Consider the following 26,340-nt stretch of genomic DNA (forward strand, 5'->3'; position numbering starts at 1 on the left):
AGGCGAGGAACTGCAATTATACTAACATGAATAACAAGGTATAATTGGCTAGAGCATTTCAATATTATTTTTTTCATGCAATGCGTCTTGTTTTTATGTTGCTCCTGTAAAAAACATTTTAAAAGCTTTAACAACTAGTAGGCCCTGACGTCGTCATGCTCTCAAAAGGTTGGCGCCCCCGGAGAAGACACGTTTCCTAGGTGAGCAGGACGATTATGAGACAGAGTTACGTCGGGATGCCACCGGGTTGCTAGCAAAGCCGGGAGAAGAGGAATATTGGGACAGAGTGAGATGTCCGCCAGACCGAGCTCTCGAGGTGAAATGAAAGTGAATGAGGGAGATTTCGGAGCCCGAGCCTTGTATCAATGAACATGGTTATGATAAAGATGAGTTTGGTCCAGTGGGAGTTAGATTCTTGGAGAAAGTGGATCCAGGCTTTTTGGCTGATCCGTATGTGGTATCAGGTTGGGTGGAAAAGACATTGGGTATTGTTAAATCGGTGAAGGTAACCCAAAGTGTTTCTTCCGCCCAGAGGGAGTGGCCACTCCGTGTCACGCAACTCGGGTCAAGATCTATTTCTTGCTTTGCTCCTAGGAACATTGAAATTAGTTATTTCTGTGGTAGTGTTAAGTGTGGAGGTGTAGCAATTGAAGTTAAAGATTCCTGTGGTTTGTGATGCCCGTCGTTTGGTGCCACGTTTATGGTCATGTTGCAGCAGTGTGTAGGAGGGAGATTTCAAGATGTAGGAAATGTGCAGGAGGCCATGGGACAGAGGAATGTGTAGTTTCGGTGGATAAAATTATGTGTCAATTGTAGGGGTACCCATTTTGCTGGGGATCGGAAGTGTCCGGTGCGAAAGAGGCCAGTTGAGGTTTCCAGAGTCAGTAGTGTAGAAGGTGTCGTATGCTGAGGCATACTTAACCAGGCAAGTTAGTTAAGAGCAAATTCTTATTTACAGTGACGGCCTACCAAAAGACAAAAGGCCTCCTGTGGGGATGGGGGCTAGGATTAAAAATAAAAATATAGGACAAAACACACATCACGACAAGAGAGACACCACAAAAGTACATAAAGAGAGACTTTAGAAAACAACATAGCATGGCAGCAACACCACGTGACAACAACATGGTAGCAACACAAGATGGCAGCAGTACAACATGGTAGCAGCACAAAACATGGTAAAACATTATTGGGCACAGACAACAGCACAAAGGCAAGAAGGTAGAGACAACAATACTTAACGTGAAGAAGCCACAAATGTCAGTAAGAGTGTCCATGAGTGAGTCTTTGAATGAGGAGATAAAACGGTCCTGTTTGAGTGTTTTTTGCAGCTCGTTCCAGTCGCTAGCTGCAGCGAACTGAAAAGAGGAGCGACCCAGGGATGCGTGTGCTTTGGGGACTTTTAACAGAATGTGACTGGCAGAACAGGTGTTGTATGTGGAGGATGAGGGCTGCAGTAGGTATCTCAAATAGGGGGGAGTGAGGCCTAAGAGGGTTTTATAAATAAGCATCAACCAGTGGGTCTTGCGACAGGTAAACAGAGATGACCAGTTTACAGAGGAGTATAGAGTGCAGTGATGTGTCCTATAAGGAGCATTGGTGGCAAATCTGATGGCCAAACGGTAAAGAACATCTAGCCACTCGAGAGCACCCTTAACTGCCGATCTACAAATTACATCTACATAATCTAGCATGGGTAAGATGGTCATCTGAATCAGGGTTAGTTTGGCAGCTGGGGTGAAAGACGAGTGATTACGATAGAGGAAACCAAGTCTATATTTAACCTTAGCCTGCAGCTTTGATATGTGCTGAGCCATACTCCCAAGTACTTGTATAAAGTGACTACCTCAAGCTCCAAGGCAGTAATCACACCGGTAGGGAGAGGGGCATTCTTCTTACCAAACCACATTACCTTTGTTTTAGAGGTGTTAATAACAAGGTTAAGGGCAGAGAAAGCTTGTTGGACACTAAGAAAGCTTTGTTGTAGAGCGTCACATCAAAACCATTATCCCAGAAACCCTAGACCCACACCAATTTGCATTCCGCACCAACAGATCCACAGATGATGCAATCTCTATTGCACTCCACACTGCCCTTTCACGCCTGGACAAAAGGAACACCTATGTGAGAATGCTATTCATTGACTAGAGCTCAGCTTTCAACAACATAGTGCCCTCAAAGCTCATCACTAAGCTAAGGACCCTGGGACTAAACACCTCCCTCTGCAACTGGATCCTGGACTTCCTGATGGGCCGCCTCCAGGTAGTAAGGGTAGGTAACAACACATCAACCAGGCTGATCCTCAACACGGGGGCCCCTCAAGGGTGCATGCTCAGTCCCCTCCTGTACTCCCTGTTCACTCATGACTGCACGGCCAGGCAGGACTCCAACACCATCATTAAGTTTGCTGATGACACAACAACAGCCTGATCACTGACAACAATGAGACCGCCTATAGGGAGAAGGGTTGGAGACCTGACCGTGTGGTGCAAGGACAACAACCTCTCCCTCAACGTGATCAAGACAAAAGAGATGATTGTGGACTACAGGAAAAGGAGGACCGAGTACGCCCCCATTCTCTGTAGTGGAGCAGGTTGAGAGCTTCAAGTTCCTTGGCATCCACATCACCAACAAAATAACATGGTCCAAGCACACCAAGACAGTCATGAAGACGGCATGACAAAATCTATTCCCCCTCAGGAGACTGGAAAGATTTGGCATGGGTCCTAAGATCCTCAAAAGGTTTTACAGCTGCACCATCGAGAGCATCCTGGCGGGTTGCATCACTGCCTGGTATGGCAACTGCTCGGCCTCCGAACACAAGGCACTACAGAGGGTAGTGCGTACGGCCCAGTACATCACTGGGGCCAAGCTATACCAGACCTCTATACCAGATGTTGTCAGAGGAAGACCCTGAAAATTGCCAAAGACTCCAACCCTAGTCATAGACACGGCAAGCGATACTGGAGCGCCAAGTCTAGGTCCAAGATGCTTCTAAACAGCTTCTACCCCCAAGTCATAAGACTCCTGAACAGCTAATCAAATGGCTACCCAGACTATTTGCATTGCCCCCCCCCCCCCTCTACGCTGCTGCTACTCTTATTATCTATGCATAGTCACTTTAATAACTCTACCTACATGTACATATTAACTCAATTACCTCAACACTGGTGCCCCTGCACATTGACTCTGTACCGGTACCTCCTGTATATAGCCCCGCTATTGTTATTTACTGCTGCTCTTTAATTATTTGTTATTCTTATCTCTTACTTTTTTTGTGGGGGGGGGGTATTTTATTAAAACTGCATTGTTGGTTAAAAGCTTGTAATTAAGCATTTCACTGTGAGGTCTACACCTGTTGTATTTGGCGCATGTGACAAATACAATTTGATTTGATTTGATTTAACACAAAATCCATGCAGGGGCCAGCTGAGTATAAGACTGTATCATCTGCATATAATTGGATGAGATAGATTTCTACTGCCCGAGCTATGTTGTTGATGTAAATTGAAAAGAGCATGGGGCCTAGGATCGAGCCTTGGGGTACTCCCTTGGTGACAGGCAGTGGCTGAGACAGCAGATGTTCTGACTTTATACATTGCACTCTTTGAGAGAGGTAGTTAGAAAACCACGGGGCACCATGGAAGCATTCATTTATATAGAGCGGTTATCTCCCGAATCCACTTTCTTAAAGATCAAAATATATTTTATATCAAAGGCAGTCAATTGTTAATCGTCACCTCGATCGATCTCATTCTGATTGTCATAAGTACTTGGTTATCTGCACGAACCCTAGGTAATATGTTGAATCAGCAATACACAAATTGGCTTAATTATTTATTTACTAAATACCTAAATAATCATACAAAATTACATATATATACACAGGATAGATCATACATCGATTACTAATCATGTCATGAAAAGCCCCTAGTGGGCTAACCCGATATGACGGCTGGTTACACAAAGGAAGGGGGTTGGGTTTGAATGAAAGAGCGGGAAGACTGAGGGACAAAGGAATTGGGTCTCTATTGGACCTTGAGAAGCTATGCTACCGTAAATACAGAATCTTATGCATTCTAATAACCGCCAATTCGGAAAATGCAAGATATATATTTACTCTGAGCTGCGCTTCGATAGATGGGTCGAAGATGGAAGACTGGTTTGCCCAGCAGAGATTGCCATTGTCCTTTGAAGATTCTTTCTGGTCGTAGTGTTGTAGAGCGGATACGTTAAAGTCCCCTGTCGTTCTTAGGAGATTGTCTGTCCTTTGCTAGGCCACGTACGTTTACAGCTGCAGATGATAACTCAATGTCTAGGAGCTATCACTTCTTCTTTGATGACTAATCGTTCAAAGTTCATACCAAGTTGCCATAATCAACTTGCGCTGTATTCTGGCTGGTCTAGTCGAAATTCACCATTCCAGCGTGGTGATCGTCACCTCCATGTTGATATTCGCCCTTTTTAACGTTAGGACAGCAGTCCTAACAATTCTGGAACTCAATGGTAATTTCGTTAGGTTGTAGTTGAAATTAGCCCTTTTAAACATACGGACACCAGTCCTCACGTCATCAGGAACTGAGGTTCACTTCCGTCAACGGGCTTTTGTACTGGGGGAGAGAATGGAGTGTTTCATAGTTCTCTTATTTAGGAGGCTAAAATTCTATTCAATCTTTTCACAAATAATTTCATATTTAAACATTTAAATTGCACAACAATTCCATGTGAATCTGATAACTAGAATGTGTAGACTTTCCAAGATACAATTTATGTCGTCCTATCATCAGATATAATGTCCCAGACAACAACTGATCTGACATCATATTCTTTAAGTACCAACGGACACTTTCAACTGGTTGAGAAAGGGAAATATTGTTCCATTTCCCAACCTTTTGATGTTACCATACTTTCTCGGTGGTAACACAGGGCTTTCCAAGAGTCCATTCTGTAGAGTGGAGAGAAAAGGGGGAAAGGTATTAATGGGGGGGTTATAAACCTCACCCAACAGGGCAACGTCATGACAGACACCAATACTCCTTAGCCGGCCCACAAGAATGGAATGGTCTACCATATCAAAAGCTTTGGCCAAGTCAATAAAAATAGCACCACAACATTGCTTAGAATCAAGGGCAATGGTGACATCATTTAGGACCTTTAAGGTTGCAGTGACACATTCATTCCCTCTACTATTATTCTGACATTTCACATTCTTAAAATAAAGTGGTGATGCTAACTGACCTAAGACAGGGAATTTTTACTAGGATTAACCTGTTATGGATAGGGGGCAGTATTTTCACGGCCGGATAAAAAACGTACCCGATTTAATCTGATTATTACTCCTGCCCAGAAACTAGAATATGCATATAATTATTAGCTTTGGATAGAAAACACTCCAAAGTTTCTAAAACTGTTTGAATTGTGTCTGTGAGTATAACAGAACTCATTTGGCAGGCCAAAACCTGAGAAGATTCCTTACAGGAAGTGCCCTCTCTGACCATTTCTTGGCCTTCTACACTCTCTTTATTGAAAACTGAGGATCTCTGCTGTAACGTGACATTTCCTACGGCTCCCATTGGCTCTCAGAAGGCGGCAAAAGGCTGAATGATGTCTTTGCAGGCCCTGGCTGAAAAACATTAGCGCATTTTGAAAGTGGTCGATCTGAGGACAATGAGACTGAGATAATGAAAAATGGCATAAAAATTGATTTTAAACAGCGGTTGACATGCTTCGAAGTACGGTAATGGAATATTTAGAATTTTTTTGTCACGAAACGCGTCGGGCGCGTAACCCTTCGTCACCCTTGGATAGTGTCTTGAACGCACAACAAAACACCGCTATTTGGATATAACTATGGATTATTTGCAACCAAACCAACATTTGTTATTGAAGTAGAAGTCCCGGGAGTGCATTCTGACGAAGAACAGCAAAGGTAATCCAATTTTTCTTATAGTAAATCTGAGTTTGGTGAGGGTCAAACTTGGTGGGTGTCAAAATAGCTACCCTGATGAAATAGATACCCTGATGAAGACAGCTTCGCTGTCGAAACGTTGGTTATTAAATTTTTGCATCTGAGCTCTTAGAGTGTGCGGCTTTCCTTTATTTTTTTGTGTTCTACTCCGCTAGCCAGCACCTCGCCTTTATAGGTGTGCGTTTCTTTTTTCTAGATTGTCAAAATAGCTAGCCTGTGATGGCGAGCTATCTACTCAGAATATTGCAAAATGTGCTTTCACCGAAAAGCTATTTTAAAATCGGACACCTCGATTGCATAAAGGAGTTCTGTATCTATAATTCTTAAAATAATTGTTATGTTTTTTGTGAACGTTTATCGTGAGTAATTTAGTAAATTCACCGGAAGTGTTCGGTGGGAATGCTAGTTCTGAACGTCACATGCTAATGTAAAAAGCTGTTTTTTGATATAAATATGAACTTGATTGAACAAAACATGCATGTATTGTATAACATAATGTCCTAGGCGTGTCATCTGATGAAGATCATCAAAGGTTAGTGCTGCATTTAGCTGTGGTTTTGTTTTTTGTGACATTATATGCTAGCTTGAAAAATGGGTGTCTGATTATTTCTGGCTGGGTACTCTGCTGACATAATCTAATGTTTTGCTTTCGCTGTAAAGCCTTTTTAAAATCGGACAGTGTGGTTAGATAAAGGAAAGTCTTGTCTTTAAAATGGTGTAAAATAGTCATATGTTTGAAAAATTGAAGTTTTTGGATTTTTGAGGAATTTGTAATTCGCGCCACGCCTATCATTGGATATTGGAGCAGGTGTTCCGCTAGCGGAACGTCTAGATGTAAGTTAAATGTCAGGAATTGTGAAAAACTGAGTTTAAATGTATTTGGCTAAGGTGTATGTAAACTTCCGGCTTCAACTGTAAGTGATAGGCTATTATTGTCACCCATCAGACTATTCTTGATTTAATCTTGTCTTTACATATGCTAAATAATATATGTGTGACATTTGTCTTGATTTAGATTAGACCATTATCATGCACCTGTATCGAAACAGGGGCAGCGGGAAAAAATACATCTCATCCCTGCACTTAAATAGTGAATGGAGGACGCTGTTCCCCGTGGTTTATTTTCATGCCAGCCAGGTAGGCTATACTCCTGTTGTAAATATAAAGAATGTGCTTAATATTAGGAAAGTTTAGAAATAAATATAGAAAGCTGATTTGATCCTCCTCTTTCACTCTGTTTTCTCCTCAAGACTTCCATTCCTAATTTTCAGGTAGTGTGTGAAAGTGTGAGTTTGTGTATGTGTGTGTATTGGTCTTGACTGAGAGCTCATGGGCTCTCAGCCCATGAACACACATGAAATGTTTGATTAGATTTTCAAATGCATTTGCATTGATGTCAGAGTGATTAGAGGGACAATAGAGTGCTGAGTACCAGGCAGTTATCAAGTTTGGTAGGCTACTAATGACCATCATCAGCATCAGAGCTTTGAGAAGCCTAATTACCGTGACTAAACGGTCATGTGGAATTTGACTGCCTTCATGACTCATGATCGCCGGTGTGGCGGTAATACGGTCACTACAGCAGCCCTTGTCAAGCGTCTGTGTGAGTTAGTTGAGTGTGTGCGTACGTGCGTGCGTACGTGCGTCCGATAACCTGGTCTCCGAGGACAGCAGAAGATGAGGAGAACATGAACCACATTGGAAGAAGGCCAATGTTTCCAGTGACGATCCCCCACTCCTGCTCTGTATCTAATGCAGTGTGAATACTTACAATATAGACAACTTTAATATGAATGACAATGAGTCCAGGTGTGTATTCAAAGTATATAGCTACAGTTCTAAGTATTTTTTTTTTTTTGAATGGGAGTTTAGAATCGTTGCACATATTGCCTATATCTTCCAAACAAATATTGATTTGCAGACAGACAAAAGGCTGGTAAAAGTAATGGATTACATTGATATAGTGCTTTTCCAAGTGCTCAAAGTGCTTTACCTTGCAAAGAGAGTACTTGTGTCACTCACTAGCGGAAGTCTTCAGAATGGTGTGTGTGTGTTAATGATTGTCCTCTAACACAGCCCCCCCCCCCCCCCCCCCCCCCCCCCCCCCCCGGGGTGTACGTTTTGGTTTTTGCCATAGTACTACACAGTTGATTCAAATAATCAAAGCTTGATGAGTTATTTATTTGAGTCAGTTATGTAGTGCTAGGGCAAAAAAACAAAAGGGGGGGTCCCAGGACCCTGCCCTAATGGTTCTCGGGTTTGGGAAACCCTGCACCAACCTGAAAATGAGGAATGGAAGTCTTGAGAACAGAATCCCCTCCACTCTGTGATAGTGAGTATATTAATCTGTAATATAGTTGGAGGGAGTGAGTGTCTGGGTGAATGCAGAGCTGAACAATGGCCATTCATACACGCAGCCTGAAAGGAGCTCAGGCCCTGGATCCACAAGAGTCTGAAGTCAACAGCATGGCTCCATCCCACCCACCCCCACTCACACGGTCACACACACACACACAGCATTCCTCTGAGGATGTGGGGATTAGGATGGGGGTTATTAACGTTGGTTGGTCTTATGGCACATTTTACTATGAGAAGCTTGAGCGCATTTCATGGACAGAGGGACCCAGTTAGGGGTGGGACTGTTCTGTCCACTAGGATTCCTGCTGCCAACGGCCCTGGTATGTTTAGGGTGTGACCCAGATCCTGTGTGGCTGTAAGAGAGGAGAGAGGGGCTCCACAGTGACTCTCTATAGAGCCCTGTAAAGTCTGTCTGACCACTCTGGGATTAGGCAGCTGCAAAGGAGAGGTGGGGGGGGGGGGGCACATACCAACAGCAGGCCTCAGTGTATATGGGTGTGAGGGGGCCCCCTAGCTAATTAGCAGAGCTCATGACAAAAGGTAGAGCGCTCCGGAGGAGAACCCCTGGGGAGGCCTCCATACGAGAGAGGGGAAGAAAGCGGAGCTGGGAGGAGAGAAAAAGGAGGAGTTGAGTTAAGGGGAAGTGCAGTCTTTATCCTCTCATTTAAAAAAGTATTGAGTGGAGCTGCATTTGGAGTAGTTTCCCACTGCTTGCTGCGCTCTCCATGGAACATGGTTTGAACTAGACTGAGCGTGTGTGTGAGCAGGATTGAGTGTGTGCAGGAAGACTGAGATTGAAGAGGATGAGCCAAGTTTGGGGTTCTCCATACGATAACACGATGTCACACCTTCTGTCCCCAAGTGACTTCGGTACCAGCCTCAAGGACTGTGAGTAGCTAACCATACACCGACACACACACGGAGACACACAAATACACATCATTCTCAGACATCTGGGCTTGAGCATCTAACTGTGATGTCACCTGCAGTTGAATCAATGTGAGGGCCATACTCAGACCATGCTTTTGGTATTGCATATGGCTGTTTTATATAGGCATGTATTGCATTTAGTTACTCAAAACACACTGACATAGGGCCTGGGAAATCTTCAGTGAATTGCTTTTTATCAATAAGCAGAGTTGAAAAGGCTGATTCATTAGATGCTTGTTTTCCCAGATAGAACATTCAGGTGCCTCTGTTTACTGCATCAGCCATTCATGCACACAGTAAAAAACATTACATTGGTTCTGATGCAAATACTTTTGACTTGATTTGATTCAAGCAGTGTTGCGTGGAGATGCTCCACTGTATCGATCTACAGTAGGCATAATCACCTTCAAATGCATTTGGTTTTAATGAAACTTTTTCACTCAAAGGTAAGCTTGCTCTTGTTCATCGGGATGCAGGACTAGCCTGCCACGACCTGAAGCCATCTCTGTAGGGAGGTTTAGAGTTGAGTGGTTGGGTGGTGTCCCCTTTTCCTAAATCATCTCGAACCTAACTCAGCCTGGGAATGTTCAGTTACAGAAACAGGTTATTTCCACAAACATACACACACACATGCACACACTCTCTCTCTCTCTCTCACACACTCACACACGCACACGCACACACACACACACACACACACACACACACACACACACACACACACACACACACACACACACACACACACACACACACACCACACACACACACACGCAGTGAAGGAATAGGTGTATAACTGTGGCCAAGACTATAGACGGACGGTAGTTAAACAATGTTTTAATGGGCTGTCTCTGCATTAATTAAGATAAATATATCTACAGTCCATTCCAACAGTGTCCGCCTCATACCCTTATTAAGTCAGATAGAGGTTCTGTAGAGTAGCTTTGTGGTGCTGAGTATAGCTGACTTCCTGTGTCTAGTTCTGGGCCCTCAATTGCTGTTGTTATTGAAACTCTAAATCACCCTGACCTCTCTTCATTCCTCATTGTGTTTCCACCACAGGCACAAGACATCTCTGAAACTGTATGGCTTGTTCTAAAGCCCTGAGGACTTATTTCAGATTTATTTTGACGTGTCAATCATCAGGCCTATATGAAGACATTTATTATTGTGTGTGTGTGTGTGTGTGTGTGTGTGTGCACGCGTGTCCTCAGTGAACATTGTGGCCATGTTGCATAACTTTTGGGAGCAGAAGCAGGTGGAACATGTCAAGTGGTCCGACAGCCAATCAGAGGACTCAGTGAAGGGCTCTGCCAGCCAATCAGAGGGCTTGTTGTTGTATGAGTCTGCCCCTTCCCCAAGACCCCCTTACATCTACTACGTCACTCTTCCTGGAGGAAGCTGCTTTGGAAACTATAAGGTGACTTGCCATCATAACCATGACAACCACAGCTACCTAACCCACCTAAACCAGCACTACTCACAAAACATTTATTTAACTAGGCAAGTCAGTTAAGAACAAATTCTTATTTGCAATGACAGCCTACCGGGGAACAGTGGCAGAACAACAGATTTTTTACCTTGTCAGCTTGGGGACTCGATCCAGCAACCTTTTGGTTGCTGACCCAACGCTCTAACCACTAGGCTACCTGCCACCTCTCACCCCATTACCAAATTCCACTGTGGTGGAAAGCTAGGGTTGTTGCGGACAAGGTTATATGTGGGGTGAGGGAGGTAGTTAGGGTTGGTGGTAAGGGTAGAGGAGAGGAGGGGGTAAGAGTTGTGGGCCAGGTGGTTATTTTCCATATCCCAATGACAGGAGCCCACCGTGGAGTAGAGACAGAGTTTCCATAGCGCAGCAAAAGACCACCACTGAACAGCTTTAACGGTGCTCTGTCATTAGTGTGAGTGAGAAAAATACCTGTCTGGACAGGAGTGCTGCTCAGCCTTGCTGTGGGTCTGAATGGTGTGTGGAGGGCCTCATTACTGCACAGCCCCTAAAGAGAGGTCCTTCATCTATACCCGTCAGATCCTGGGCAGTACACACAGCCTCTCAACCTGCTTTGATGATTTTATTCAGCTGGAATCCCGAGATACTTTTCAAAGGGCTCATTGTGGCTCACACAGCGTCCCAGAGGTCGAGGCCCCAAATGCCTTGTGATTGATTCAGAGCTGCCTGTGATGTTATATTCTAACTCCACATTTGATTGCTAATCCCATGATTTGCTTTTATAAACTCTCACATGTTGAAGAAAGTCATGAAACGAACCCAAGCAGAAGCCTTTTCTAGATGACCTTTATTTCTGTTCCAGTCGATCATATTCATGCAAACAGTCATCTCTCGTAGGCAGACTACATAAACATAAATGGTACCGTAAATCTGTCCTGATACAACGGGATGCGTGAGATAACGAGCAGCATTAGTTCCGGTGCTTTGGACTAATCATGATTTCACAGGTGTTAGTATCTTTTGATTTTCGGGAAGGGGTGGGGGACATTTGGCCCATAGACTTGTCCCATATCTTGCAAAGAGAGAGGGTGGAGCTCTTCATTCCGTTTTCGATCCTCGTTCTATCTCTTCTCTGAACACATATGGACCCAGAATAATCCAGCATTTGACCAATTACACAGGACTTTGGTTCTGGGTTAACCGAGATTATGCAAACAGTGATCATCTCAAACCAACAACACAGCAAATATAATTTACATAGTGGGACTTATGTCTCCCTCTTTTCTCTCCACTTCCTCTCTCTACCTACCTCCCACCTCTTTCTGACTCTCTGTAGGAGTGTGAGACCCAGGCGGAAGCTCGCAGGGATGCGGCGCGTGTCGCTCTGATGAACTCTCTAGTGAACGAGCTGCCGTCTAGACGAATCACTCCTCTGTTTATCACACACAGCCTGCAGGAGGCTGCTTCAGCCAGCACCGTGAGTCTAGCACAAGACTAACTCTGACACAGGACTTACTCTGGCACAGGACTTACTCTGGCACAGGACTTACTCTGACACAGGACTTACTCTGACACAGGACTAACTCTGGCACAAGACTAACTCTGGCACAGGACTAACTCTGGCACAGGACGTACTCTGACACAGGACTAACTTTGGACCAGGACTAACTCTGGCACAGGACTTACTCTGACACAGGACGTACTCTGGACCAGGACTAACTCTGGACCAGGACTAACTCTGGCACAGGACGTACTCTGACACAGGACTAACTCTGGCACAGGAATAACTCTGGCACAGGACTAACTCTGGCACAGGACTAACTCTGGCACAGGACTTACTCTGGCACAGGACTAACTCTGGCACAGGACTAACTCTGGCACAGGACTAACTCTGGCACAGGACTTACTCTGACACAGGACTTACTCTGGCACAGGACTTACTCTAGCACAGGACTTACTCTAGCACAGGACTTACTCTGGCACAGGACTAAGTCTGCCACAGGACTAACTCTGACACAGGACTTACTCTGACACAGGACTCACTCTGGCACAGGACTATTCTGGCACAGGACTATTCTGGCACAGGACTTACTCTGGCACAGGACTTACTCTGGCACAGGACTATTTTGGCACAGGACTTACTCTGGCACAGGACTTACTCTAGCACTGGACTAACTCTGGCACAGGACTATTCTAGCACAGGACTTACTCTGGCACAGGACTTACTCTGGCACAGGACTATTCTGGCACAGGACTTACTCTGGCACAGGACTAACTCTGGCACAGGACTATTCTGGCACAGGACTTACTCTAATTCACCACGACTAAGCATCAGCATGGCAGCATGGATACGATAGGATATCCTGAGTTATTGGTCATGAAAAGCTCTCTTCTATTGGCTGATATCAGATGTGTCAGTGTTCAAGTGTTGTGTTACTGTACTTTCCATCCAGGTCTCTGTGGAGGATGCCTGTGATCCTAGCACCAGTTTAGGAGCGTATTGTCTCCTGCTCCAGTCATACACTGGTAGAACCATGTTGGAGTTCCAGGTAAGGACAGGATTATCATAGGAATTATTATTAATTGTTATAGGTTAATTACTGTATGTTATAATATATGTTTAATAATATATGTTATTCTCTCATGCACTGCAAACATGATCTCATACGGACTCTTTTTTAAAACTTTTTGCTGAAACTATTATTTGACCTCCACCACCTGTTCTAAGCACTGGCACCAGTTCCGTCTGTTCCTGAACATTACCCTTATCATTTTATAACATTATCTATGGATACATGGCAGCCATCCAGCCAGACCGTATGCTCTCAATCACAACTTCAGCAGACAGGCTTGGAACATAAAGGTCTAACGTAACTTTTCAAACAATCGCACACAGTTTGGTTAGGGATTAGAAAAATATTTAGATCATCTATCATCCCTGTCCTGCGTAATTACACAATTGTCAAGTTTCACTGATCATTTTTTATGCCGTTCTTTTATTGCTCAGGTCTATTCATTTTCATTTTCTCTCTCTCTCTCTCTCTCTCTCTCTCTCTCTCTCTCTCTCTCTCTCTCTCTCTCTCTCTCTCTCTCTGTAGGAGGGGATGACAGTGTTTCAGTTGTTACACTGGAACGGGACGTTGAAGATTCTAAGGGAAAGACAGTGTTCCCGCCAGGCAAGTCCCTCATCTGGATATTCAATTATATAATTGACCCTATAATCCTCTACTCCAAGGGTGGCCAATCTTTGATTTGAATCAGGTGTATTACTGCTTGGCTGTAACAAAAGTCTGCACCCACACTGGCCCTCTGCAGACAAGATGGATACACCCCTGCTATTCTCACATCAGAAAGGGGAAGGGAAAGGGGGATACCTAGTCAGCTGTACAACTGAATGCCTTCAACTGAAATGTGTCTTCCGCATTTAATCCAACGGTGCTACATCAAGCGCACCGCCTGATTGGTTATTACTCTTTGCCCCCACAGAGTGTGATTGGTTATTACTTGCAGCGGGGACTGGATGCCAGCATGCGCAGCAGCATGGCTCTGGATTGGCTGGGCAGGGAGCGGCAGACTCCAAGGCAGCTGAGGATGGAGCTACGAGCAGCACAGAGGGAACTGGATGTGGCTAGGTGTCATGGCAATGAACTCCGCTTCTACAAGGAGAAAACAGAGATCCTTAGCCTGGCACTGAGTCAAGAATTCACACACCAACCACACACAGATATACACGGACCACACACAGATTCACAAGAATCACCTGAACCACACATACACCACCAATGAGTCACACATACACACACAAACTACATGAACCACCTGAACCACACATAAACTATGAACCATGATCTATCCAGACACAGCATCTGATCCACACATGAAACCCTGAACCACCATACATACACCCAGCTAAGCCTTTTTACATAGAAAGTGAATGTTGTCCCTGGTGGTAGAGAGATCAACTCAACCATAAAACCTGTGGGTTGAATAGGATGAGAACAACAGATGCAGTGTTGATGTACTAGTTGGAACTAGGAAACTCATTCCAACTAGCATGTAAACAGTGGCAAGAGAAAAGAGGTGCTTCATCAAGAGGGACTGAGCAGGTGACTAGGTCAAAGGTCACCATTGACACTGCCAGTCTACCTTCAACATTCCACACACAGAGAACTGTTTACTTTATAGCTGCTGTCAAATTCAAGACACAGCTGAGACAGCTGACTGCTGTGTCTTCAATGAGTTTTAAAAGGGACTGTGAAATATTTGTGTACATTTGAAATAAATACTTTGTCTGTCTGCTATATAATTATATAAAATATTTCCAACTAGTTTTCATTGGGAAGGCAGATAAAGCGTTTTTTATCAAAAGAAAAGCAATCCCTTGTGCGTGTGAAAACACCAAATCCTACTCATTACTCCACGTGCTTAATTACATCACTTTTGTTTTGAGCGGACTTCAACCTTGGGCTTTGAACAGTGCACCAGGGTGGCTACCTGCACTGAACAATGCACAGTGGTTCGCTATATATTCATGTCACAGCTAGAGCAGCAATACTGTTTCCTCCAGCATGTTGTTGGAAGACCAAAGCGAAAGTAATATAATGTTTGGGAACACACAAGTTATGTTCTTGATAATCACAGATAGATTTAACTACACTATATATGCAAAAGTATGTGGACACCCATTCAAATTAGTGGATTCGGCTATTTCAGCCATAGGCCTACCCGTTGCTGACAGGGGTATAAAATCGAGCACACCGCCATGCAATCTCCATATACATAGATTGGCAGTAGAATGGCCTTACTGAAGAGCTAAGTGACTTTCAACGTGGCACCGTCATAGGATGCCACCTTTCCAACAAGTCAGTTTATCAAATTTCTGCCCTGCTAGAGCTGCGGTGGTCAACTGTGCTGTTATTGTGAAGTGGAAACGTCTAGGATCAACAACACTGGGAAGTGGTAGGCCACACAAGCTCACAGACAGGACCATGAGTGCTGAAGTACGTAGCACGTAAAAATAGTCTGTCCTTGGTTGCAACACTCACTACCGAGTTCCAGAGTGCCTCTGGAAGCAACTTCAACACAATAACTGTTCCTCGGGAGCTTCATGAAATGGGTTTCCATGGACGAGCAGCTGTACACAAATCCAAGATTACCATGTGCAATGTCAAGCGTCGGCTGGAGTGGTGTAAAGCTCGCCGCCATTGGAGCAGTGGAAACACGTTCCCTGGAGTGATGAATCACGCTTCACCACCTGGCAGTCCGACGGATGAATCTGGGTTTGGCGGATGCCAGGAGAACACTACCTGCCGAATGCATAGTGCCAACTGTAAAGTTTGGTGGAGGAGGAATAATGGTCTGGGGCTGTTTTTCATGGTTAGGGCAAGGCCCCTTTGTTCCATTGAAGGGAAATCTTAACGCTACAGCATACAATGACATTCTAGACGATTCTGTGCTTCCAATTTTGTGGCAACAGTTTGGGAAGGCCCTTTCCTGTTTCAGCATGACAATGCCCCTGTGCACAAAGCAAGTTCCATACAGAAATGGTTTGTGTGATCGGTATGGAAGAACTTGAATGGCCTGCACAGAACCCTGACCTCTACCTCATCGAAAACCTTTGGGATGAATTGGAACACCTACTGCAAGCCAGGCCTAATTGTCAAACATCAGTGCCGACCTCACTAATGCTCTTGTGGCTGAATGGAAGCAAATCCCTGCAGCAATGTTCCAACATCTAATGGAAAACCTTACCAGAAGAGTGGAGGCTGTTATAGCAGCAAAGGGGGGACCAACTCCATATTAATGCCCATTAATTTGGAATGAGATGTTCGAGGAGCAGGTGTCCACATACTTTTGGTCATGCAGTGTAATTTGAGTATTTTTCTCCAATAAACAAATGAATTTTATGAACATGTAGTTTTGTAAACATAACGTTTGCAACACAAATAGATAGGGTCAGTGCTAGCCGGAAATCCTTGGGACTTCCATACCCTTAACCATAACCCTTACCGTAACCATTTTAAATACAAACTTCATAGGGTTAGCGACGTCCTAAGGATCCCGAATAGCACGGACCACATCGATACGGTAACTAACATGAATGTAGGCAGGTGTGCACCCTGTCCGCAGAGGAAGAGAGGCCAACTCAGCGGAAAATCTGTCTCCCTCCAGCAGGTGGCGTTTTTTCGCCCACCAAGCAAGGAGTTTTTGTATGGAGGTCAATGAGAGAGTAGATTGAAAAGAAGTTTCGTAATGCATACGTTGTTACGCGTCTACTGATATAAGTAGGACTAGTGACATCCCGGCAATTTTGAGAAAAAAACACTTTATATCGGAGTTGTCTCAAGTTTGCTATCCATATTTGATGCATGAGGCTAGTAGCACAGCGTCTTTCTCCATTGAATACAGGCGTTTGACGTCAACAACCCTCATCGAATATTTAAAAAATAATACAATAATCGACGTATCCACCAATCCATAGAAACGATACGCGGGAGCTAGACAGCCCGCATTGCCGCTTTGTGACAACGACTCCCATTTGTTAGGGCAGAGACATGTATTATAATTCAATACAAAGAATTTGAAACTATAAAAGATGAAGAAAAAATCAGATATTTATTGTGGGACGCGTGAAGAGTCCCACAGATATTTATGTGCAGTTTTGGCAGCCAAATATATGTCCTTCTGCCACAACCTGAGGGACAGCCAGTGAAAAGTGCAACGTAATGTCGATAATATTTCCCATCTTGTTTTGTTTTGTCTTTCATACCATGTCATGTGTCTTCTCAGTCATGTTGACACTGGTCTACTACCATTGCTTTAATGTATTGTTGTTCTGATTAATATTGTTGTTGTAGTTGTTGTTAATGGTAATCACATGTCCACTACTACTATTATTATTATTATTATTATTGCTGTTGGTCCCACCATTTATTTATATATATATATATATATATATATATATATTTTGTTTTTTTTGTTTCTGTATGTATACTTTGACAATGTAAGTAATAATTAACTTGCCATGTCAATAAAGTCAATTGAATTGAATTGACATGTATCTTGTCAGTATATCCATAATCTTTGATGTAGGCACTTTTTGTGTTACGTAAAGATAGTGCAGGAGTCATGTGACGAAATATTATCGCGATAACTGTTCCTTCCTGGAGCAAAACAAATAACAGCTGATGTGTTGCCAAATGTCACTTCGCTGGCGTTGATCAAATTGTTTTACAAAGGTAGGTAGCATTGTAAATTTTTTTAGGGGTTTAGCCTACAGTTTACAGCTGATCATTATAGCTAACGTTAGCTACACCAAAAAAAAACTGGTGCTAGCTATCTATATTATGTCATTGTTTTTGCACTCCTCGAGAGCGCTACGTGTAGCTAGCTAGCTAGCTAGCTAGTAACGTTAACGACAATATGTTTTCCCCAGTTTGTTTAAGATAGTTAGATGGCAGAGCTTATTTGGAATCAACTGACAGTGATAGGTAAACTGGGGTACACTGTGCTAGCCATGTTGACCGACGACTGTCATTACACCCTCTCTAGCCATTGCTTTGCTAGTGCTGTGCGAGGAGAGGGGTGGATGTGTTTCGTTTTCCCGACACTAGCTAACTCTAAATAGCTAACCCTTACCCTATACAGCTCGAAACTGGTCTGAAACCATGCCTATTTGCTAACAAGAACCGCCTTCATGTACAGATAACACACACATCTAGGTCCATGTTTATCATCAGTAGTCACGTGAGTAAGTGAGTGGTGTTGTTTTGCTGACGCATGAATGACAGGATTATCATTTGGGACTGTGTTGGCAGCCAGGACCAAACTGGCTAATGTGAGATTAGAAAATAATCATGTACCAACGACTGTGAGCTGACTGTTGTGCTCCCATTTAACAGACCCACTGTTTTCTCGCCTTAGAAGCCTTAGGGTGAATGTGGTGTGAGGAACAAGGTGTGAAGGATATCATAGATGGAGGCTGTGAGACAAAAGAAGTCTAAGACCGGTAGCAGGTCTCAGGTATGTACAGTACACTCCTGTATGTCCCTGAGGGCAGACTACTGTCTGTTTATGGAATGATGGTGAAAGCATATGATAGTATGTATTACCCTGTCATTATTCATGAGTAATAACCAGTCAGACTACTGTTGTGTGTTACCCCCAACAGGACAGGAAACAGAGGCAGAGTGGACGAGTGAAGAGTCCCACAGCTCTCTCTGCTGGTTGTGATGAGGAAGCTGGTGCTGCTGCCCCGCCCAGCTCTGAGTTCACAGACATCCCCCTCAGTCTGCCCTACGAGGGGACAGAGCAACAACAGGGCCTGGCAGAGGCATCAGAGACTTTATCAGAGACATCACAACCATCAACACAGATATTACCACAGACATCAGAGGAATCATTTCCAGCATCACAGACAATATCATCATCATCACAGACATCATCATCAACCTCACCCCAGACACTAGAAAATCCCTCTGAGACAGAGCCAGAGAAGAGGGATGAGGGGAGAGGAGAGGCCCAAGGGGCTGAGCTCAGAGCTGAACCACCGAGCACTGAGGTGTGGAGCGAGACCCAGAACAAAACCCACATCCAGACTCAGGCCTGCATATCTACGATGCTTGAGACACCCTTGGCCCCCAGCGCCCCTGCCCTCTACCCCTCACTACCCACACTGGAGGAGGGCTCCCTGATGCAGCTGCATGAGGAGGCTCTGCGGGCCTGTGGGACAAGGGGCCCTGCTGTTCTGCCTCTAGGGGAGCAAGAGTGTCCTCCCAGTCTGGAGCCTGTTGTGGAACTAGCTCCATCTGAGGGCTCCAGGACCAGACTGTACCCTGAACTACCCCAGCCCAGCCCAGAACTACACGTAACTACACACTTACTATGACCCATTGTGGGCTCGAACCGCTTTATATTACAAAGCTATCTATGTTACAAAAGAATGGTGGATAATATTTATTTATAGTGTCGACTGTCTTGTGTTTTTCCTGAAGGCATTCTCATTGGAGCAGCTGAGTGTGTGGGAGCCGGGTGGGGGGTTGTGTGTGTGGGTGGAGGGGGTGGAGGTGTGTGCAGCCCGGTTCGCAGTGTTGGCCCGGCAGGAAGGCCACGAGCTGACAGAACTCCTGCAGAACTACTGGCGCTGCCGCAGACAGCTGACACACGCACACACACAGCTCCACACACACACCTCCGACTGTAACACCACACAGAACCGACTCTGGAGCTTCAGAGATGAACAGCTCACACTTCAGGTATGTGGTTAAATATATTATGTTAGTATACGACTTAGCACATAACACAGAAGCTACAAAGTTATACAGTACACTTCTGATCTTCATCTCTCTCTTTAAACCCTTTCTTTGTCTCTCTCCAGGGTGTGTGTGGGGACCAGTCCAAGGTTTATGGCTACCACCGCTTCCAGCAGGCTGACTTCAGTGAGGCTGCGTTGGTGGAGCTGCGGAAGCTGTTCGAGGCCCGCTCTGAACTCCTGCACCAGAAGGTGGCGCTGCACGCATACACAGCCCTGCTGTCACGTCTTCAGGTGGAGTCATACTTACACTGCCTGCTCCACGGTGAGAACACACTCTCACACACACCGTACATACATATACGCACAGGTGGGATTTCATATTTACCATATTGTACACATGTTTAGTGTGTTTCTTTGTTTAATTAGCCAAGTGTATGTGTGTTTGTGAATTGTAGATATGTGTGGTACCCAGAGCCAGCCCAGCTCCCTCCTCCCTCTGAAGGAGAGCATCAGTGTTCTCTTCAGCTTCACACGGAGAGTCCTGGACGACACGCAGTTCCAGACAGACATCCACCTCTGGCTGCAGAGACTGGTACACACACACACACACAGTAAACCTCAACACTAGCCCTGGTACCGCAGTACCTGTTGTCCCACCTGTTGTGCAGTTTAGTCATGCTATGCTATGCTGTGGTGTGTGTGTGTTGTGGATAGGTGGCAGTGTTACTGCGTGTGGGGGGATCAGGAGAACACCTCTACCTGTTGAACCATCTGCTGTGCTGTTCTGCAGGGGTGGGCAAGTGGGCTGCAGCCTTCTTACAGGTGAGACACACCCTCTATCTAGATTGTTTATTGTTTTGATTTCCTCGAAAGTAGGCCTGGTTTATGAATGAAGGCTCACTCCACTATTTCTGTATGCTTTTTGGCAGGTTATCATATTCGGCTAACAATGGCATCATTGCCAGGTAAACGTTAGCAGTCTTAACTATAACATGCTTGGGGGTGTGTGTTTCAGATCCAGGTCCTGGGAAACCCCTCAGGAGTACAGCAGTTCATGCAGGCTCTCGCCATCCTCATGTCTCCAGTCAGGTAAAAACCCTAACTTCTCACTCTGGCCCCTCACCCTTAACCCTACATGTCACCATCCTCATGTCTTCAGTCAGGTAAAAACCCTAACTTCTCACTCTGGCCCCTGGCCCTTAACCCTACATGTCGCCATCCTCATGTCTTCAGTCAGGTAAAGAACCCTAACTTCTCACTCTGGCCCCTCACCCTTAACCCTACATGTCACCATCCTCATGTCTTCAGTCAGGTAAAAACCCTAACTTCTCACTCTGGCCCCTGGCCCTTAACCCTACATGTCACCATCCTCATGTCTTCAGTCAGGTAAAGAACCCTAACTTCTCACTCTGGCCCCTCACCCTTAACCCTACATGTCACCATCCTCATGTCTTCAGTCAGGTAAAAACCCTAACTTCTCACTCTGGCCCCTGACCCTTAACCCTACATGTCGCCATCCTCATATCTCCAGTCAGGTAAAAACCCTAACTTCTCACTCTGGCCCCTGACCCTTAACCCTACATGTCACCATCCTCATGTCTCCAGTCAGGTAAAGAACCCTAACTTCTCACTCTGGCCCCTGACCCTTAACCCTACATGTCGCCATCCTCATGTCTCCAGTCAGGTAAAAACCCTAACTTCTCACTCTGGCCCCTGACCCTTAACCCTACATGTCACCACCCTCATGTCTCCAGTCAGGAAGCCCTAACCTTGACCTTTCATCGCTAATCCTTACCTATTTATGTGAATTTTTTTGCACATTTCAAGTTAGCTCCCTATGGGTTTTTCTCTCTGATTGTTGACCTTTCATCTTTAGACACCGAGCTGAGTTCATGAGCCACATGAAGCCCTGTGAGAGTCAGAGTGATGCAGCCTCCAGACCTGAGTCTGGGAACTGGACCCTAGTGGATGAAGGGGGAGAAGAGGTAACCGTGTGTGTGTGTGTGGGGGGGGGTATTTCAGGGAATTTAAACCGAGGAACGTTGGTAGAAGTGTTGTAAGGTAGCTGATGTGCATGTGTGTTTTTCAGGATGAGGACCCAGGGAGCAGCTGGTTGTTACTGTGTGAAGAGGACCTGATCTCTCTGCTGTCCCAGTTCCCCTTCCAACAGCTCTTCACACACCTGCTGGAGATGAGCAAGAAGGGTGTGTGTGTGTGTGTGTGTGTGTGTGTGTGTGTGTGTGTGTGTGTGTGTGTGTGCGCGCGCGTGTGTGCTTGTTTTCCTACATTATCAGGATCCCAATGTCCTAGCATTTCACCCGAATGTCCTGAAAAGGTATGAAAACAATAACTTTTTTGAAAAGTCAGGACCTGAATTCGTTCAAGTTCTATTTTAAGCTTAAGGGTTTTGGGGTTAGGGTTAGGTTAAGGGGTTGGGTTAGGATTAGGGAAAATAAAAATTTTAATGGTCAAACATTTTTACACTCCAAAAAGTCCTGACATTTCACGAAAGTAAAGCTGTGTGTGTATGCGTGCGTGCGTGTGTTGTCATGTATTTGACTGACGTGGTAATTCTGTTATTCTGGTGCCTGCTTTTTGGCTTCAGATGTGTGTGTAGCTGTGTGACTCGCCTACCATTTTATAACGGATGTCCTTTATCTAGGTGTTTATGAGCCCAAGGCCTGTTCCAGTCAGAAGATGATGCGTGTGTTTGCGTTCGCCTCGTCGCTGATCGAGCTGCTAGCTGTGGGTCTGAACACCTACGACAGCGCTCGTTACCGCCAGCTAGTCAAACGCATCGGACACACCATACGGTAAGACACCCACACGCAGCACATTTTAGATGTAGATGTGTTTTGTAAAGGTGTGTAACCGCTGCCTCCTGTGCTCTCCCTCCCTGCAGGATGACGGTGTGTTACGTCAGTGATCACTGGGCCCAGTATGTGAGTGTTGCTGGTCCAGCCCGGCCCAGTACCATCTCTCTGGAGAAACTGCAGCTAGAATACGACCATCTGTTCCTCAGAGCTGTACTACACGTCCTCAGAAACAAGAGGTGCGAGGGGGAAGAAATGTCATGTTTTTGGCCGTCTATTCTTACAAGGCAGTAAGAATATTGATTGGGGAGTGCGTGCATACTTGTATGTGTGTGTGAGAGAGAGTGTTGAGTGTTTGTGTATTATCTGACTGTGTGTTCTCCTAGGTTGGGTATCTGGCTGTTCATGTCAGAGATGCCCTATGGTACCCTGTCCAGCTCCATGCTGTGGAGAGTTCTGTACGTGATGCAGTGTGCAGAGACCGCTGCACCGGACACACTCAACTCTACAGACAACACATACACCTGCCTACAGGCCCTCAGAGGTACACACACACACACATACATAATGATGATAGGAATGACTTGTATTCATCAAGTACTTTTTCCAAAAACCCAATGTACTAACAACAACAAAAACCCAGAATAGAGCTCAGTATCATGCATCCACACACATACACAGTGTGTCAGCACAGGAACCGTGCCTTGATGATGTACTAACGTGTGTTGCAGAGCCGTGTCACCAGGAGAGGTTTGAGAAATGGCTGTGTGAGGTCAACAGTTCTGATGGAATCTCTCTCCTCACGGCGCTAGCTCACATGGCCATGCCCGCCCACCACTCTGACCCCACCTTCGTTACCACTATAGCTCTCCTCATCTTCCAGGTAACACGCACATCCTTTTTCACACGGAATGAGTAGAGGTCGCAGAAAAAGCCGGCTGCCAGTTTCTACTGCAGGACACCCTTTATTTCCATCCCTGCCTCCAGGTGTCCTATGTGGGTGTGTCTACGAGGGAAACCTACTCGAAGGTGGGGCGGGAGCTGCTGGCCGCCATAGCAACCGCTCATCCTTACGTCATCTCAGTCCTGCTGGACAGACTCAGAGAGACCATCGAGACAGTCGGCATGGTAAGTGTGTGTGTGTGTGTGTGTGTGTGTGTGTGTGTGTGTGTGTGTGTGTGTGTGTGTGTGTGTGTGTGTCCGCGCTCGTGGCGTCTGTCAACACCTGGGGTTGCTGTGGAAAGGATGGGGATGAAGACTTCAGGTGTAAAAGAGGTGGTTCGGTTAAGTACACCTGCATGTTGATTAGCCTTGTGTATGTTAGGTGGCACTGTACCTCAGTAAGGAGCTGCCCCTGTTCCTGTGGCGTCCTAGCCCAGAGGAAGTGTGTGTGATCGGGGGCTGGCTGCTCCAACACCCCCTCTCTGCTGTGGAGAACAGCCTGGCCTGTGTTCTACTGGAAGGACTGGACTGGGGATACACAAAGGTACTACACACACACACACACCTAACCCTACATTGAGTTTGAGTGTGTACAGTGTGTAATGTTGAGTGCGTGTGTCTTGTAGGATGGGACTCTGGCCCTGCCCTCCTCTCTCCACAGTGAAGTTGCTCTGCTGGTGGCAGAAGCCTATCAGAAATACCTCACAGACAAGCCATACAATGGACTCATCTCAGAGGGAATCAAGCAGGTAACGCAAACACACAGACAAGTGCACATCATACACCCATCTCATCTCTGAGGTTAACACACATCTCTCTGTCAATCAGGTGTCCTACCTGGCTAGTGTTCTCCGTCTGGGTCTGTCTCCTGAGGCTTCCTTCAGCCAGTGGGCCTGGCAACTGTTGCTAAGGCTGAAGCTCCATGGCAACACCCAGTACCCTCAAGCAGCCTGGTCCACCCCCGGCTCTGCCCCTAACCCCTCTCCCGAGCTCACGCACGCCCCCAACATGCACCCTGTTCTAAGGGCCGTAAAGGCGGGCCTTCCCATTGGCTGCTACCTGGCCATCGCCATGACAACCATAGGACACAGGTACCATCTGCTCTCTCTCTCACATCAGAATCCCTTTATTCGCCAAGTACATTTCCACATACACGGAATTAGACTTAATGAACAGGTGCTGACAGCAATAGACAAATGTACAAACAGAATACAGACAGAGAAATGTACACAAAGTCGACATACAGAATATACAATATAAATACAGCAATCATAAAACCCTAGAGTATAGGCTGAGCTACAGTGAAGATATAACGTTACAATTTACAGTGGGGCTATATCTATATATGCAGAGTGAGGGGTGCTGCTGTGACGTGTGTGTGTGTGTGTGTGGTGTGTGTGTGTGTATATACCGTCTTGTGAAGAAGTGTACATGGTGCAAAAGCAGTATAGTGCAGTTATTAGTATGACAGGTCAGTGAAGCAAGGTGCGGTGTTCGGCACAGAGAGCAAAGTCACTCTCCCTATGAGCCCTCTGGCCGGTTGGTGAGGACCACAGCACGGTGACACAAACACTGCACATGTGTTTAAAGTCTCTCTCTGTACCATTGTCTGTCTGTCTGTCTGTCTGTCTGTCTGTCTGTCTGTCTGTCTGTCTGTCTGTCTGTCTGTCTTATCCCATCCCATCCCAGTCTGGAGGTGTTTTGCACAGAGGGAGTGGATCTGTTGAAGAACCTGATTCAGTCTCAACATCTGAGAGCTGCTGTCCATCTCCTGGACAACATCCTCCCTCCTACCTACCCTGTCAGCTTCTACCTGCTGAAGAACACACAGTAAGAGATACACACGATGTCCTAGACCCTACTTCCTCTGTACTGGACAACATCCTCCCTCTTTTCTGCCCGCTCAGCTTCTACAGTTAACTTTCAGTACCTTTTACCCCTACCAAAACTAAACCTTAAAGTCCCACTAAAATATCACACAACTGGAGGCCTGTGGTATTGCTATGTTTGGACTACAGTATATGTTTGTCTCTTCCTCTCTCTGTGCCAGGTTTGTGGGCTGTATCCAGTTGTTCCTGCAGTGTGACGGTGTGTGTCCTCAGGGTGTAACGCAGCAGGTCACCCACAGGGTGGCGCCACTCTTCACTGGAGGCACCTATGGGGACATGGTACGCCTGCTCAACAGTGTCATACAGGTATGTACACATCAGAATCTAATACATCAGAACTGGTGTGAAACATGGGGTTAACCAGATCAGTAGTTTGGCCAGCTGTAGAAGTGGATGTTCCTGCCTCTGAACAGTCCATGAATCTCTTCACGGTGTGTGTGTGTGTGTGTGTGTGTGTGTGTGTGTGTGTGTGTGTGTGTGTGTGTGTGTGTGTGTGTGTTCTCTTTCAGACTCACGTGGTGGAGAGTTCTAGGCCAGGTCGTGTGGGTCCGGCAGCGGTTCTAGAGTTCTGGGTGGGAATTCTAACCCAGCAGAACCTGTGGTACCGAGACAGGACCGTTCTATTCCTGATGGATCAGATCTGTCGTTCCGCCTTCACACACCACCAGGAGGAGTGTGTACAGAGATTACTGTACCAGCAGCACAAGGTACACACAGAGAGACAGGAGATGTAGAGT

At 45.6% G+C, this 26,340-nt stretch overlaps 2 protein-coding genes across 4 annotated transcripts in view; both read left to right on the top strand.

Annotated features, from left to right (window-relative positions):
* The first annotated feature begins 9,012 nt into the window (after window positions 1–9,012).
* LOC115165176 (protein limb expression 1 homolog) lies at window positions 9,013–15,007 on the top strand. The gene is made up of 6 exons (XM_029718200.1): window positions 9,013–9,214; window positions 10,471–10,676; window positions 12,043–12,183; window positions 13,160–13,255; window positions 13,805–13,882; window positions 14,193–15,007. The coding sequence occupies exons 1-6, from the start codon at window positions 9,130–9,132 to the stop codon at window positions 14,490–14,492; spliced, it is 906 nt and encodes a 301-aa protein (XP_029574060.1). The 5' UTR covers window positions 9,013–9,129; the 3' UTR covers window positions 14,493–15,007.
* Window positions 15,008–17,837: 2,830 nt separating this feature from the next.
* Window positions 17,838–26,340, top strand: part of epg5 (ectopic P-granules autophagy protein 5 homolog (C. elegans)) — a 27,035-nt gene continuing 18,532 nt past the window's right edge. Inside the window, exons 1-21 of one of the 3 annotated variants that reach the window (XM_029716833.1) lie at window positions 17,838–17,944; window positions 18,630–18,728; window positions 18,877–19,572; window positions 19,700–19,960; window positions 20,083–20,281; window positions 20,415–20,551; window positions 20,674–20,781; window positions 20,975–21,048; window positions 21,836–21,944; window positions 22,049–22,163; window positions 22,622–22,772; window positions 22,862–23,011; window positions 23,159–23,316; window positions 23,504–23,655; window positions 23,760–23,900; window positions 24,097–24,258; window positions 24,341–24,463; window positions 24,543–24,805; window positions 25,404–25,544; window positions 25,765–25,909; window positions 26,113–26,310. In XM_029716833.1, coding sequence (XP_029572693.1) covers window positions 18,681–18,728; window positions 18,877–19,572; window positions 19,700–19,960; window positions 20,083–20,281; window positions 20,415–20,551; window positions 20,674–20,781; window positions 20,975–21,048; window positions 21,836–21,944; window positions 22,049–22,163; window positions 22,622–22,772; window positions 22,862–23,011; window positions 23,159–23,316; window positions 23,504–23,655; window positions 23,760–23,900; window positions 24,097–24,258; window positions 24,341–24,463; window positions 24,543–24,805; window positions 25,404–25,544; window positions 25,765–25,909; window positions 26,113–26,310 — 3,531 coding nt within the window. In that variant the 5' untranslated portion in view covers window positions 17,838–17,944; window positions 18,630–18,680. Of the gene's footprint in view, window positions 17,945–18,607; window positions 18,729–18,876; window positions 19,573–19,699; window positions 19,961–20,082; window positions 20,282–20,414; window positions 20,552–20,673; window positions 20,782–20,974; window positions 21,049–21,600; window positions 21,644–21,835; window positions 21,945–22,048; window positions 22,164–22,621; window positions 22,773–22,861; window positions 23,012–23,158; window positions 23,317–23,503; window positions 23,656–23,759; window positions 23,901–24,096; window positions 24,259–24,340; window positions 24,464–24,542; window positions 24,806–25,403; window positions 25,545–25,764; window positions 25,910–26,112; window positions 26,311–26,340 lie in introns of those variants that run through there. The other 2 variants (XM_029716834.1, XM_029716835.1) reach the window with 2 other exon arrangements.

Source organism: Salmo trutta, chromosome 27, assembly GCF_901001165.1.
Source record: "Salmo trutta chromosome 27, fSalTru1.1, whole genome shotgun sequence".
Classification (NCBI taxonomy): Eukaryota; Metazoa; Chordata; class Actinopteri; order Salmoniformes; family Salmonidae; genus Salmo; species Salmo trutta.

Bases quoted from the DNA above. Each gene is read 5' to 3' on its own strand.
- LOC115165176 (XM_029718200.1), top strand. From the start codon at position 9,130: ATGAGCCAAGTTTGGGGTTCTCCATACGATAACACGATGTCACACCTT. The intron at 13,256-13,804 runs GTAAGGACAGGA...CTCTCTCTGTAG, and splicing joins GAACCATGTTGGAGTTCCAG to GAGGGGATGACAGTGTTTCA. The intron at 13,883-14,192 runs GCAAGTCCCTCA...TTGCCCCCACAG, and splicing joins AAAGACAGTGTTCCCGCCAG to AGTGTGATTGGTTATTACTT.